This window comes from Lactuca saligna, chromosome 4, assembly GCF_052625555.1.
Source record: "Lactuca saligna cultivar CGN05327 chromosome 4, ASM5262555v1, whole genome shotgun sequence".
In the NCBI taxonomy this organism is placed as follows: domain Eukaryota; kingdom Viridiplantae; phylum Streptophyta; class Magnoliopsida; order Asterales; family Asteraceae; genus Lactuca; species Lactuca saligna.
The window spans coordinates 201,907,358-201,924,185 of NC_136420.1; the positions used below are offsets into that span (position 1 = coordinate 201,907,358).

The window sequence follows — 16,828 nt, forward strand, 5'->3', positions numbered from 1 at the left end:
ATGTTACAGCCGTGAACTCCCCCTAAGATCCATATGGAGCCCTAGTCACTTCTTATGCCCTAGAATTGAGCACCCCAAAACACCCCACCCATGAGTTTACGGCCATAAACTCATGGAGATATGGTCTTTGGGCCATAATCACCCCTAAGGGTTTACTCTTGAAGAGTAAACTCCTTATCGAGGCCATACACTTCTTAGATGCAACCCGTATCACTTCCAACACTTGAGATAAAGTGTTTCCGTGCATTTGAGTGTATTTACTTGCTTAATTAGTGGTTCAATGTCTAATTAGATACAATTACGTATCACTTCATGTTACATAGGATCCTCGCGAGTGTTCAAGCCCTAAATTGACACCTAGAGTCCTACCCGACACATCCTCATCTAGTGAGTTCATACCCCTACACCTTTTTCCGTGTTTTTCATGATTTCACTGGGAAATACAAGCAAAAGTACAAGGGTACTTGTACTCAAAATCCTTTTATTTCGTATGAAACGTTTACGTGTTTAGCATGCTTTTAACACAGGAAACCGTATTACCAACCATTTAACTTGTAGAGTTTGTTTTCGAAACTAAAACAGAGTAACTTGTGAAACTCATTATAAAATGATATATTTTATATTTCACAAAGGATTTCATGCCATTCATAAAACAGGATTTTCCATATTATTACATGTATACTCGTTATTCTTAAGATTAGAGACACGTCCTCGATAACACTCCACATAGATACGCGAGTGGAGGACCGACCCTGTAACCAGAATCTCTTGGAGGGAGAACATGACTTGAGTGTATATATCTATACGGGGCTGACTACCCCGCACCTTGCTGCTTGCTACAGTGGGACCAGCAGGTCTACAGGTGACAAAAGTCATAAAGTGATGTTGGCCCCCGTTACGAGCCATATCTAGTATATTGCATGGTTATAGAACTTGCAACTTAGATAATGGAGATTTACTCTTAAGTAAAAATGAACCTAGTGAACCAACCTCAAAGTAATAATTGTTTTGATTATTAGAGGGTATCAGTAATACCCTTAGGTATTAGTTCACAACCTACTGATTAGTTTTATATACGTGTTAAAACTAATGTACTTCTCAAAGACAACCAAACTTTCAGGGAAACTTCACTTAACGATACAAGTATGGTAGATACTTGTACACTTCATTCCGGATCGATAACCAACTACCAACTTTTAAGGAAAATAAGGATTTTTCCTGGGATAACATGACTTTTCATTAACAGGTTGTTTAACATATGGATAACCAAACTGCTTTTATAAGAAAATATGGGATTTTCTTGGGAAACAACTTTTCGTAAACTTAAAGGAACATTTTCATTCACCGGAAACAAACCGCTTATGAACTCACCAGCTTTATGCTATTATTTCTAAAACTGCTTGTATTATCAGGTTCATGTTAGACAGGTATCCCACTTTCTTTTGGAGGATGGAGCGTATAGAAGTCTCGTCTTTACTTTTGTTATACTGATGTATATATAAAACATGTATTACTTTGCTTTCAAACAAATGTAAATATTCCTATGTAATGTAATGGTTGTGTTTACTATGCTTACTATGTAAATTGGTTGTGATACTTTACATGACGTCCTCCGCCCCGGAACGTTTCCGCCATCTGTTTCGGGGTGTGACAAATTTGAGAGTGAATATATTTCTCCTGGATTGAAAAGCAAGATCGATGGTGAAGTCGTATGCATGCTTTTGGGTGTTACTATTCCTATTGCAGAAGAGATTAATATTCATGTTCCTGAAGTTCAAAGCAATAAAGGTTTTGGAATCAAGAAAAGAATTTCCAGTGCAGGTGAAGTAGCATATGAAAATTCTAAAAAAGAACATAGAATGTGTTCAAGATGTGGAAAACGAGTTCCACAAAATTTACCTACTTGTCCAGAAAGAGTTGGAGCTGCTAAATCAGCAAAAGACAGTTAGGGATTTTTTAGTTTTTAGTTTTTTTTTTTATGTTTTTTGGTTTTATTCATTTTGAATATATGCAGATAAAAACAATAAACAATAATATTCATGTATGAATAATACACATTTATATTGATATGGTAAATTGATATGTTGATATTTGTTTTTAAATTACTATAAATAAGTTATATTGATATTGTAAATTATTCATAAATGAATACAAATATGTGAAATTTGTTATACTAATAAATAAGTAATATTCATATTTGAACTTTTTTATCTTAATATCTGAACTTTGTTATACTAACATATTAATTTAAACTTATTCATAAATGAATATATCATATTCGTATTCATTTATAAATAAATAAAAATAAAGTTTGAAAATATTTGAATATAAAAAAATGACATAAATAAGCAAACTTGTTTCTACTAATACGTTAGCTATATTCATATCTGAAATTTGTTATATTTATATACGAACCTTGTTATGGTGACATATTACTCCTAATTTAATCATAAATGAATATATCATATTCGTATTCATTAATGAATAAACATAAATAAACTTTGAAAATATTTAAATATAAAAAACTGATAGAAATAAGTGAAGTTGTTTCTATTACATAATCATTTAACACAAGATAATAAAAGTTGTTTATAAGCATTTCACAAAATATTAAAACGCTGTTCAATAACATTTAACAAACCATTTAAAACTTGTTTCACAGAATCATCTTATATGTACTTCAAATCGATTCATCTTCAACACAAACTATTCTATAGCATCACACTTCAACATTCTTTCATCTTCACAAGCAATCATCAATATTCTTTTAACCTTTTTTGAATTGTTTGCATAACCTTGTATACATGATCAGTACGTACTTTGAATTCAACTTTTTGATATTTTTCAGCAAGATCCAACACCTTAGCCTTCAACATGTTAATTTCAGAAGTTAGCATTATGTGTGCATATATGTGCCTGAGCTTCTCTAAAGTAGTTTGCTGAACTGCCCTTTCTTTATGAAGACTTGGTTTCCACTTTTAGAGTGGTTGTCCCATATAGGTCTCCATATGTCTCATTGCAAAGACCCTATAATCAACTTTGTTTTTGACTGTTCTCCATGACATTTCAAGTCGTTGGGGTTTGATACTTTCTTTTAAGATTGCATTTGCTCTTGGATGGTTTATTTCTTTAAAGTATCTCACAAACAAAGTTTTATGATCATCAAATAAAATAAAAGTTATATATGTAATAAATTGGTTCTTTAATGTTGTTGTGACTTGGGTACATACCAAAGGTTTCAATATTACTCTGTATTTCCCTTCATAATCCCCCTCAACTGCAGTATTGTCTAGAATTTCAATGACGGTTTCTTTATGTTGAAGACAATCACAAAAATGTGAGGACTTCTAACAACTGGAAAGAATACATGTTTTTATGTATATGATGGTAAGTATTTTGTTGATAAAATATATATAAAAAAACAACTTTAATTAACATACCATGTCAATATCTTTTATGTTTAAGATTTTTTTGTACCCATTGGTACTGTCATGAAAGTTCTCCTTGATTTTTTCATACTTTCTTTCATCAGACAATATTGAAGTTGGATAAGCAGTTTGTAACCAATATATGAATATGTGAATTTCAGTTGAATATATATAATTATGTTAAAGAATACATCATATTTGTATAATCATATTAGAATTTCAGTTGTAAAAAAATATAATATTCATCAATGAATAAATCATATTGGTGTATTCATTTATCAATAAGGAAGGAACTAAGGTTAGAACATAAAGTTACAAAAACTCCAACTTTCGAGAAGAGTTTGTTTGGTGAATTTCCAAAATCCCTTTCCAGTTCTTGATGGTTAAGTAAATCAGACCAAGTGTCTAAAACTTCTCCAAAAATCTTTGTGTTTGCATGTAAACTTTCCATAAGTGCTCTTTCTATTATCTGACCATATTTTGTCTAAACAACCACATCTCTACAAATATATAATCAAAATGTCATAGATTATTATCTATATAATAATCATATATGAACGTATATAAAATAAATTTACTTACGATGTATTGCCTTGTAAGTTGAACAACCATTCACAGATAATACTCTCCTGATGTGTCAGTTTGGGTTTTGTGTCTGTTATTCTGCATTTGAAAAGTGATTTGAAAGCATCAGCAAGCTTCTTCTCTCTTGGTTTATCCAGATCAAGCTTTGATGGTCCTACTTCAGTAGGAATTGATACACGGATTGGATTTGGATTAAGAGCATTTTTCTTTGCTAATTTGATAACAATGTTCTGATGGTCGTCTTTGATTTGTTTCTTTGTAAGTGGTTTTTTTTGGTGAAGAATCATTAGACTTTTTACATGAAGTTTGATCTGAATCTTGACTGAGACCTAGACTAAAGCTTCGATGAGTATCTGAATGCCATGAGATTTATCATATAAATAGTTGTAAGTTGATTATAATATTTGAATTTATATTTTTAAATGTTTATCCAAATTGTTACCTCCTTTATTTCCTTTTGTCTTGTCAGCTTTTTCTCCTTTCTTGTTTTCATTTTCTGACTTTTTCTTTCCTTAAAGATGAAGAACTTTGATTATGTAATTCATATGTAAATAAGTAATGTATTCATTTATAAATAAGTAATGCATTTATGAATAAGAAATATTAATTTTTTTTATATTGCGTTATTTATTTGTGAATAATAAAACTTATTATATTCATTTATTAGTGATTCAACTATTTACCTTTATCTTCTGCATTTCCTTTCTCAATTTTTGTATGTTTATCTTCACCTCGATCTTTCGTGTTCTTAGCTTCTATTCCTCCTTTATTTCTATCTTCAGAGTTTTCCTTGCCTGAAACATATACATCATATATGAATATTTTTTATTTTTTATTCATTTATATAGTGTATTATTCACTTATGAATAAACAACGTTATTAAAAAAATCAATATAAATATTGTAATATATTTTAAATCATTCATTTACCTGTATCATCTCCCTTTGTTTTTTCAACTTTTGTTCCTTGTTTATGTACACCTTCTGATTTTTCCTTTTCTACAAGAGTATTAGTTTTACCTGTACTCATTGGTGACCCTTGTCAAAATTTAACAAACAAAATTGTTATTGTGTATTAATATTTTTATATATTTTTTTAAAATAAAATAAGACAAAATTTACCTATATCAATATTATCGAAAATAGTTTTCATTTCAAGATGATTCTAGATTTCATCTTCTTTACTATTTAAACTTGAAATTCCAATTCCAAGGACATTGTCCACAATGTTGTCAACAACTTTATCCAACAAATTTTCATTTTCAGTTTCTTGAATAGTCTCTTCATGATTATTTGTTTCCTCATCATGATCATCTCTTTCCTCTTCATCATTCTCATTTTCATTCCTCTTTCCATCTTTCTCTTTTACTCCAATTTCACCTTCTTTTTTATTCTTATCTGCATCATTCTTTATTCCTGCATTCTCCGCTTCATTCGAATCAAGCAAATAATCTACTTCTGGTTGACTTGCATCATTATCACTGTCTTCTTCACCATTTCCCTCTTTATCTTCATTTTCTTTTTGATCATTTGTTTAGTGATCCATTATTGGTGTCAAATTGATTTTTTCAACTCCAGTTTCATTACTTGGAAAATTAAAAAGTGTTGTGCTTTTAGTTTTTTCTTCAACAATCATATAACTCAAGGGAAACAAGTTGCATCTTCCTATTGATATTGACTCGCAAAACGTGTTGACAAAAAGAACTAAGAAGTTCAATTTGAAATTGAAATCAGCTTGTGTGGTAGAAACAATAACATTTTTGATTGCACTCAGTCGGATGATTGAATCTTTTTTAAATTGCTGCTTCCATTCATCATAACTTGTATCATCCTTAGGCCATTGATCCAGTTGTGTAAGTTTGGTTCCCCCAATTGGTATGCCCAACATGTCATGAACAGACTCTGCTGTTACTTTCAGTTCCTTTCCTTCAATATCTATCACCATTCTCTCAGAATCAAATTTTTGAAGAACATAAAATCCCAGTTTCAGTGGTATATCTGTGATTTTCATTATTAACAAAGCTCCAAAACCCATAGATCTTACAAATTCTTTTTGTTCTTTGCTCATCCCAATGATTATAGATAGTAATGCCTCTGGTGAACATCTGTTTTTCATTGAGTAAAATTCTTTTCCATTGGTTTTTTTTTTTTTTTTGTCTTTTTTGATTGGTGACTCTTTTTTTTTTTTTTTTTTTTGCCTTCTTCGATGGATGACTACTTTCAAAATCAGAGTCTGAATCTTGTAGTTGTTATTTTTTAGGAGTTTTCCTTTTTGATGGACTTTTTCTGCTTTGATGCTTTATTTTCTTTGGTACTTTTGTTTCTCTTTAATCTGGGAAATGAAAACATATAATATTTGAATAAGTTACTGATATATGAATATGATATATGCTCGTTGATTTATTAATATTTATTTATTACAAAAATATAACTAATATATAAAATTTTATACATATATGAATACATTAGATATGATAGGAATTTTGTACCTTTCGCATTTTTCCTCTTCCGCATTGATCTTGTTTCTCTCATTGTTGGTGAATCTTTACCGGAAATGTTAGTGTTCTTACCTTCATTCAATAGTAAGTAGAAGATAAATGAGTTTGATATTCATGAATGAATATTTGAATAAAACATATGTATTCATATTTTTTTATTCACATATGAATATGTTTTGTTATATTCATATGTAAATAGAACATATATAAGTCATTCTTGTTGTATTCACATTTGAATAATGTATGTATGGCAGCAAGTTATGTTCTATTCATATGTGAATATAACATACATATTTACGAATGAATATTTGAATAAAATATATGTATTCATATTTTTTTTATTCACATATAAATATGTTTTGTTATATTCATATGTGAATAGAACATATATATAAGTCATTCTTGTTGTATTCACATTTCAATAATGTGTGTATGGCAGCAAGATATGTTCTATTCATATGTGAATATAACATACATATTCCCGAATGAATTTTGAATAAAACATATGTATTCATATTTTTTTATTCTCATATGAATATGTTTTGTTATATTCATATCTGAATAGAACATATGTATGTGATTCTTGTTGTATTCACATATGAATAATGTATGTATGGCAGCAAGCTATGTTCTATTAATATGTGAAGATAACATACATATTCACAAATGAATATTTGAATAACACATATGTATTCATATTTTTTTATTCTCATATGAATATGTTTTGTTATATTTATATTTGAATACAACATATGTGAGTGATTCTTGTTGTATTCACATATGAATAATGTATGTATGACAACAAGTTATGTTCTATTCATATGTAAATATAACAAAACATAGTCATATGTGAATACAACAAGAATCACTCACATATGTTGTATTCAAATATGAATATAACAAAACATATTCTAATAGAATATTACACTGACATATTCAAAAAAATAATTTTAAAATGCAGAATAAATGGAAAAATCTAAAAATTCTTTTTTTAAATATTATTTTCGGAACTTGAATTAACTAAAAAAAATACAAAAATAAAAAAGTAATAAAAATAAATTTCATTTTTTTTTAAATACGTGAAATATTCTAATAGAATATTACACTGACATATTCTAAAAAATAATTTTAAAATGCAAAATAAATGGAAAAATCCAAAAATTCTTTGTTTAAATATTATTTTCGGAACTTGAATTAGCTAAAAAAAATTAAAAATAAAATAAAAAAATGCGTCTCACGGTCTCACAAAATTAGGCCGTCTCACATGAACCTAACCATATATATATATATATATATATATATATATATATATATATATGCTATAAATTTGATGTAATTAAAACAAGATTAGTAAAATTAAACTAAGAACCTTTAAGAAAGAAGAAAGAAGAAAGGAGATTTGGAGAGAATTTGATTACTTATATAAAGTATTCAAATTGGTGTATCTTTTACATATGTGATAGTGCTATTTATACTAGTTAAATCACTAGACATAATTAATGAGTTGTTACACATATTTGACATATTTATCATAAGAGTTGAAAATAACTCTTACACAGTTGACATTAGGAAATCTTGTCATTCAATTATTTACAACACTCCCCCTTGGATGACATCATTTCAAATTAGAGTTCAACCTTGAAGTACTGCCTCGTTAAAAACCTTGCTAAAGAAAACCCAGTGGGAAAAAACTTTAGCGAAGGGAAAAAGAGTGCAGTGTATGGTTGACTCCCCCTTATTTAGACATCTGTCACATTATATTCTATGCACATGTCGCATTCCGATGTCATGGACATGTTTCCTGAATATTGTAGTAGGAAGTGACTTCGTAAAAAGGTCTGCTGCATTGTTACTGGATTGAACATATTTGATTTCAACTTGATGGTTTTTTATAAGCTCTTAAGTATAATCAAAAAACTTTGGAGGTATATGTTTTGTCCTATCGCTCTTGATATATCCTTCTTTCATTTGAGCAACACATGCTGAGTTATCTTCATATATTAAAGTTGGACATATATCCTTTTCAAGTCCACATGAAGTTAAAACTAGTTGTGTCATTGATCTTAACCATGTACATTCTCTACTAGCTTCATTTAGTGCAATTACTTCAGCATGATTTGAGGATGTGGCAACAAGTGTTTGCTTTTGAGAATGCCAGGAAATTGCAGTACCTCCATTCATGAATACGTATCTAGTTTGAGATCTAGCTTTATGAGGATCGGACAAATAACCTGCATCTGCATAACCAATCAAACCTTGTTTTGAATCGTTAGGGTAAAATAACCCTAAATCACTAGTTCCTCGAAGGTATTGAAAAATATGTTTGATTCCATTCCAATGTCTTTTTGTTGGGGCTGAACTAAATCTTGCTAGCAAGTTTACTGCGAAAGAAATGTCAGGTCTAGTACAATTGGTAAGATACATAAGAGCTCCAATTGCATTTAGATATGGCACTTCTGAACCAAGGACTTCTTCATTTTCTTCGCATGGACGAAATGGATCCTTGACAATATTTAATGATCTAATAACCATTGGAGTGCTTAAAGGATTTGCATTGTCCATATTGAAACGTTTCAAGACTCTTTCTGTGTAATTTGATTGATGCACAAGTATTCCGTTAGGCATATGCTCAATCTGTAAACCAAGACAATATTTGGTTTTTCCAAGATCTTTCATTTCAAATTCTTTCTTTAAAAGTTCAATCACATCAAGGATTTCTTTATTCGTTCCAATGATGTTAGAATCATCAACATAGATTGCTATGATCACATATCCAGATGTTGTTTTCTTAATAAATACACATGGACAAATAGTGTTATTTTTATAACCTTTACTTGTCAAATAATCGCTTAAACGATTGTACCACATGCGCCCAGATTGCTTTAAACCATACAAAGATCTTTGTAATTTTATAGAATACATTTCTTTGGGTTTTGTACTTAACGCTTCAGGCATTTTAAATCCTCCAGGGATTTTCATATAGATATCACTATCAAGTGATCCATACAGGTAAGCTGTAACAACATCCATAAGATGCATCTCTAAATTTTTAGATACTGCCAAGCTGATTAAATATTTGAAGGTGGTTGCATCCATTACTGGTGAATAAGTTTCTTCATAATCAATTCCAGGTCTTTGAGAGAAACCTTGAGCAACAAGCCTGGCCTTGTATCTTACAATTTCGTCTTTCTCATTTCTTTTTCGTACGAAGATCCATCTATATCCTAATGGTTTCACAACTTCAGGTGTGAGGATAATGTTCCCAAAAACCTTTCTCTTGTTAAGAGAATTTAATTCAACTTGCATAGCTTCCTTCCATTTAGCCCAATCATTTCTTCATTGACATTCAATGATAGATTGTGGTTCAGGATCATCATTCATAATATCACATGCAGCTGAATAAGAAAATATTGCATTTATACTGTCAGTTTCATTTTGGTCACATATTCTATTTGGTTGACCATAATTTTGTGCATTATCCTCTTTTCCTGGGGGAATTTGAATAATTCGTGTTTCTCCAGGAACACTTTCCTAATGATCTAGTGCATTTTCTGCTCCTCTTCTTTTTCGTGCGTTCTTATCCTTAAAACCAAATGTCCTTCCACGCTTCAGGCGTGTTTTAGACTCTTGAGTGACTTTATCATCAGATTGTCCATGTGGAATGTCAATTTGAGTTGGAACATTGACAACGGGTATATATGATTTAGTCACCCTTTTTGTGTCAGTAAATGCATCAGGTAATTGATTTGGCATTTCTTGGAAATGCATTATCTTTTGAAATTCTATATCACATTGCCTTGTGCGAGGGTCAAGATATGATAAAGAAGGCTCATGCCATGACACATCCTTTTCCATGATCTTATTTTTTCCACCTAATGATGGGAAATTTGCCTCATCAAATTGACAATCTGCTAGGTGTGCTGTGAAAACATCACCTGATAATGGTTCAAGATATCTTATAATAGAGACTGACTCATAACCAACATATATTCCCAACCTTCTTTGAGGACCCATTTTTGTCCATTGAGGTGGTGCAATAGGGACATATACTGCACACCCAAGAATTCTCAAATGGGATATATTTGGTTCTTGACCGAAAGCAAGTTGTAGTGGAGAATATACATGATATGAACTTGGTCTTATACGTATCAATGATCCAGCATGTAAGATTGTATGGCCCCAAACAGACACAGGAAGTTTGGTCCTCATTATCAATGGTCTAGCTATTAGCTGGAGACGTTTAATCAGTGATTCAGCTAAACCATTTTGTGTGTGTACATGAGCAACTGGATGCTCAACAATAATTCCGACAGACATACAATAGTCATTAAATGCTTGTGAAGTAAATTCACCAGCATTATCAAGTCTCACTCTTTTGATAGTATAATCAGGGAAATGTGCCCTTAATTTAATAATTTGGGCAAGAAGATTTGCAAATGCCATATTACGAGTTGATAATAGGCAAACATGAGACCATTTGCTGGATGCATTTATTAAGACCATAAAGTATCTAAATGGTCCAGATGGAGGGTGAATAGGTCCACATATATCACCTTGAATTCTTTTTTAGAAATCTAGGTGATTCCTTTTCAACTTTCATTGGAGAGTGTTTTATAATTAACTTTCCAAGGGAACAAGATATACATGGTTTTATGCTATTGGATTGAGGGAACTTTTGGTCCTTCAATGGATGCCCATGTGTATTCTCAATTATCCTTCGCATCATTGTTAATCCTGGGTGGCCCAACCTATCATGCCATAAACTGAATGTCCCAGGATCACAATGTTTTCCTTCGATTACCATATTTGATTCAATCATATGTATATATGTATAATGTAGACCGGAATCAAGTGTTGGTAGTTTTTCAAGCACATGACTTTTATCTATAATATACATATATTTCTTATTTTCAATGGTCATAGTCTTTGTGTCATATCCTTTGAAATATATGTCATTGAAACTTAATAAGTTTCTATTAGACTTTGGAGAAAATAAGGCATTTTCTATACAAAATTTTGTACCATTTGGTAATATAAAATGGGCTTTCCCGGTTCCCTCTATCAAGTCTGCAGGACCTGATATTGTATGTATAATTGTTTTTGTTGGTACTAATTTTGAAAAATATTTCTTTGATTTCAGAATAGTATGTGTACTACCACTATCTGCTATACAAAGATCTCCAATCTTTTCTTGGTGTTGTGCTCCAGTTGGACTCATATTAAACTTCACATATGAAAGGAATAATAAGTGAATAAACATAATCATAATTATTATTAAAAGAAAGTTCATTTATTGAAGGAAAGGTATTACATGCAAAATAAACGAAGGAAAAACAGTTTTACTAGAACAATAATAGATTTTTTTTTAGTTAATGTCTTCCATGTCATTGCAGAAATCGGCAACATTTAGCGGAGTGAATTCAACATTATCAATGAGGTTTGCTTCTTTTCCTTTTCCTTTAATGGACTCTTGATAAAGTTGACAAAGATGTGCAGGTGTGCGACAGGTCCTTGACAAATGGCCTGTGCTACCACATCTATAACATGAACCATCAGATTTTTGTGATGTCCCAGTGTTATGCCTTGCCACTTTGGCCTTATCTTGTGTGTGGACATTGTTTCTTTGTGAATGTTGACAGTTATTCCTTTTCTGGCCACGACCACGATTATTACCTTGTCCACGACCAAAATTATGGTTATAATTATGGCTTTGGTTTCGATTAAAATAGCCACAGCCTCGTCCTCGACCACGACCACGCCCTCGTCCACGTGTATTGTTTCGATGACTATCAATATTTGTAGCATTTGCTTCAGGAAGTGCTACTGATCCTGTTGGACGAGATTCATGGTTTTTCATCAAGAGTTCATTGTTTTGCTCTGCAACGAGCAGACATGCATTCAGTTCAGAATATCTTGTGAACTTTTGCATCCGATATTGATGCATCAAGGTAATGTTTGTTGCATGAAATGTGGAGTAAGTTTTCTCCAACATATCTTCATCAGTAACTTCTTGTCCAGAATATTTGACTTGTAAACATATTCTGAACAAAGCTGAGTTGTATTCATTTACTTTCTTGAAGTCTTGAAACCTTAGTGTTCTCCATTCATCTCTAGCATTTGGAAGTATAACTTCCTTTTGATGATCAAATCTTTCTTTCAAAAGATTCCAGAGAATACTTGGATCAGTAACATCAAGATATTCAAATCTTAACATTTCATCAATATGCTTACGAAGAAAATCTTGTGCTTTTGCTTTGTCTTGTGCCAAGCAATTATTAAATTCATTTATAGCATTTGAGATTCTCATGGACTCAAGATGCATTTTTACATCTATCATCCATGGCACATAGTTTTTCCTGCTAACTTCAAGTGCTGCAAACTCGAGCTTTGCAATGTTGGACATAATGTAATTATAAATTTTAAACAAAATAAAAATTAAAATCCATTTATTTCAATAAATATTACACAAAAAAGAAGCGGTAAAGCTAACATTGCATACAAGCCTAAAAGTAGATGAAATTCCATATTATCTTCGATGTTAAAGATTGTGATAAAAAGTAACATGACTATTATAGTCATGATTATCACAAACGGGTGAATCATCATGAAGCTTGATTTCTTGAAATTGATTTGTTTGATAGAAGAGAGAAATATTTATTGTGGGTAAAATAAGCATGATAAATATGTTTATTTATAGTAAAAAAAAATTTAGCCGTTGTTTTTACTGTTTATAACCGTTGCATATATATATATATATATATATATATATATATATATATATATATATATATATATATATATATATATATATATATATATATATATATATATCCGTTTTGTGTATTTATAAATCATTTAATAAGATTTATAACTAATACATAACTTTACTTTGTATAATTTTACTAATTAGATACATTAATAAATATTAGTAAATGTTAAAATAAAATTATAAAGAGTAAAAAATAAACATTGACATGTATAAATAAATATAATTTAAATGTTAATATGCATAAAGAAAAGTCACTTGCATAATATAAATGTTAGTATGCATAAATAAAAGTTAGTTGCATAATGTAAATGTTAGTATGCATAAATAAAAATTAGTTGCATAATGTAAATGTTAGTATACATACAAAAAAAAATTAGAATACATAAAGAAATGTTAGTATAAGAAATAAAAATCGTTAGTAGTCCATAATGTATAAGTTTTATTAATTCATTAGTATTATTATTATTTTAATATGTTGAAGGTTTTTATAATTAATAATGTTTTTACGAAGTGATACATACCTTGATTAAGATAGATGTGATTTCCACTTCTAAATAACCTTTGTTTGAGTTTTCTTGCTGATAACGTGTTATAAATTTGATGTAATTAAAACAAGATTAGTAAAACTAAACTAAGAACCTTTAAGAAAGAAGAAAGAAGAAAGGAGATTTGGAGAGAATTTGATAACTTATATAAAGTATTCAAATTGGTGTATCTTTTACATATATGATAGTGCTATTTATACTAGTTAAATCACTAGACATAATTAATGAGTTCTTACACATATTTTACATATTTATCATAACAGTTGAAAATAACTCTTACACATTTGACATTAGGAAATGTTGTCATTCAATTATTTACAACAATATATATATATATATATATATATATATATATATATATATATATATATATATATATATATATATATATATATATATATATATATATATATATATATATATATTCTCACCATCACTCGGATCTATTATTTCTATATATATGATCATGTTCGCTCATGCAAACGCGCCCACCGTTTCCTCACACTAAGAAATGGAGTTTTCATCTCTCAATTCCTCGGCTGCACCCACCACCGCTGTCCGCGGTGTCACAGTCCCCTCAGAAAACCAATCTGCCGCTTCCCCAGCCCTTAACGAGATCACCATCTCCACCGATCACCCTCCTCTCCGTGTCATCCCTGGTTCCTATGGCATTCCCTTTTTCGGTCCAATCAAAGATCGACTCCAGTATTTCTACGGCACCGGCGGCCCAGTCGAGTTCTTCAAGTCCCGTGTTCAGGAATTCCAGTCGACAGTGTATCGGACCAACATGCCACCTGGCCCTTTCATCAGCAGCGACCCAAAAGTCATCGTCCTCCTCGACGCCAAAAGCTTTCCCATTCTCTTTGATGTATCCAAAGTGGAAAAGAAAGACGTGTTCACCGGAACCTACATGCCCTCCACCAAACTCACCGGAGGCTACCGTGTACTCTCCTACCTTGACCCTTCCGAAGCTAGACATGCTCAACTTAAGAACCTCATGTTCTTCATGCTCAAATCTTCAAGCAGCAGAGTCATTCCTCAATTCGAATCCACTTACACCGAACTCTTCAATACTCTTGAGATACAGCTAGACAAAACCGGCGAAGCTCCATTCAACGACGTCGGTGAACAAACAGCCTTCCGGTTCCTCGGCCGAGCTTACTTCGAAGTCAACCCGGAAGATACAAAACTCGGAAAAGATGGCCCGACACTCATTAACAAGTGGGTATTTTTCAATCTCAGCCCGATACTCACCCTCGGCCTACCGTGGTACATTGAGGAACCTCTGCTCCATACTTTCCGGCTGCCGGCTTTTCTGATAAAGAAAAGTTACCAGAAGCTTTACGATTACTTCTTGTCAGCTGCAACTACAGTCATCGAGCAAGCAGAAAACCTAGGGATCCCAAAAGACGAAGCAGTAAACAATATCTTATTCGCTGTGTGCTTTAACACATTCGGTGGGATGAAGATCTTATTCCCCAGTACACTCAAATGGATAGGCCTTGCTGGTGAAAATTTACAGAGCCAGTTGGTGGAGGAGATCAGAGGTGCGATAAAATCCTACGGCGACGGGAAAGTGACATTGGCGGCGATAGAGCAGATGCCGTTGATGAAGTCCGTCGTGTATGAGATTCTTAGGATTGATCCACCGGTAACTTTCCAATATGGAAGAGCTAAACGCGACCTTACCATTGAGTCACATGACGCTGTTTTCAATGTGAAAGAAGGTGAGATGTTATTCGGGTACCAACCATTTGCAACGAAGGACCCGATAGTGTTTGACAGACCTGAAGAATTTGTCGCTGATCGGTTCGTTGGGGACGGAGAAAAGCTGTTGAAGTATGTGTGGTGGTCAAATGGGCCGGAGACGGAGATTACAACGGTCGAAAATAAGCAATGTGCCGGAAAAAGCTTTGTTGTGCTGATAACAAGGTTGTTCGTGGTTGAAATTTTCCGGCGATATGACTCTTTCACCGTGGACGTGGCTACGTCTACTTTGGGTTCAAGTATCACAATCACGTCCCTGAAGAGAGCTAGTACCTGATGAGTAATTTGAGAATTTTGGCGAGGGTAATGTTGGGAATGGAATGAGTTCTTTTGTTTTTTTCTTTTGTTCCAAATAAAAACAATGAAATAAAAAGGATGGGGAAAACTATGTATGACTTCCCTAGTTCCAAGGCCATGCTCTCTAGCAGTGGGGGGTCCTGAGTCCTGACCACCAAGCACATTATCAAAATAGTTTTGCATTCCTCGTTCAATAATGGTGAATTGGTATTTTCAAAAGAAGATATAGATATGGATAACATTTTGGAATAGTATATTAGATATTATACATTGATGATTGATCATTAGTTATAAAAGTAGAAAATAAAAACATTGGGAAATTGGTGTAAAAAAAAAAAAAAAAAAAAAAAAAAAAAAAAAAGACAATGTAAGGGCAGATTATAAGAAATATTAATTGTTTTTGTATAAATGGTTTCAATATTTCGCTTTTATTAAAATGTTTTTGATAACATTTTGGAATAGTATACTAGTTATTATGGAAAAATGATACAAATGCCTACAAATATTCTAAGGTTAGGTTGACCATTTAAATGTGAGAATTAATTTGGTGGTTTTATGAGAACATAAAGTGGTGAACAACCTCTCTTTTTAATCTCCATTATCTTTTTTTTAGTCTCCGATACCTAAAGTAGAAAGTTTAGCATGCCACATGTACAACCAAATAGTCAAACTTAAAGGGTTTAGTGTGCTACATGTACAATCTTTGATGCTCCTTTGTTTATTTTCGAATTTATTTTCTAATCATAAAGGGTTCTCTCTTCTTACCACCACTCCCTCTTTTCTCTCCATCATTGTAACACAGCCAAAAAAAACTTTTGCTTTCTCTCTAAATCTTGAATTCCATCACTGTACAATTGATACTAGTCGACCATCGTTCCCATGTTTACACCCAACCATTCAATTTATGCAAAGTAAACCATATCATAAAAGCTATCAACCA

At 31.7% G+C, this 16,828-nt stretch overlaps 1 protein-coding gene and 1 pseudogene across 2 annotated transcripts; one reads left to right on the top strand and one right to left on the bottom strand.

Annotated features, from left to right (window-relative positions):
• Window positions 1–11,875: 11,875 nt before the first annotated feature.
• LOC145040441 (uncharacterized) lies at window positions 11,876–12,913 on the bottom strand. The gene has a single exon (XM_078988370.1). The coding sequence runs from the start codon at window positions 12,911–12,913 to the stop codon at window positions 11,876–11,878; it is 1,038 nt and encodes a 345-aa protein (XP_078844496.1).
• Window positions 12,914–14,325: 1,412 nt separating this feature from the next.
• LOC145038997 (allene oxide synthase CYP74A2 pseudogene) lies at window positions 14,326–16,151 on the top strand (annotated as a pseudogene). Its single transcript, XR_013679674.1, has one exon. The product of XR_013679674.1 is annotated as an allene oxide synthase CYP74A2 pseudogene (transcript).
• The last annotated feature ends 677 nt before the right edge of the window (window positions 16,152–16,828 follow it).

What these genes read in the sequence shown, in the direction of transcription:
- LOC145040441 (XM_078988370.1), bottom strand. Translation starts at nt 12,913, where the DNA reads ATGTCCAACATTGCAAAGCTCGAGTTTGCAGCACTTGAAGTTAGCAGG.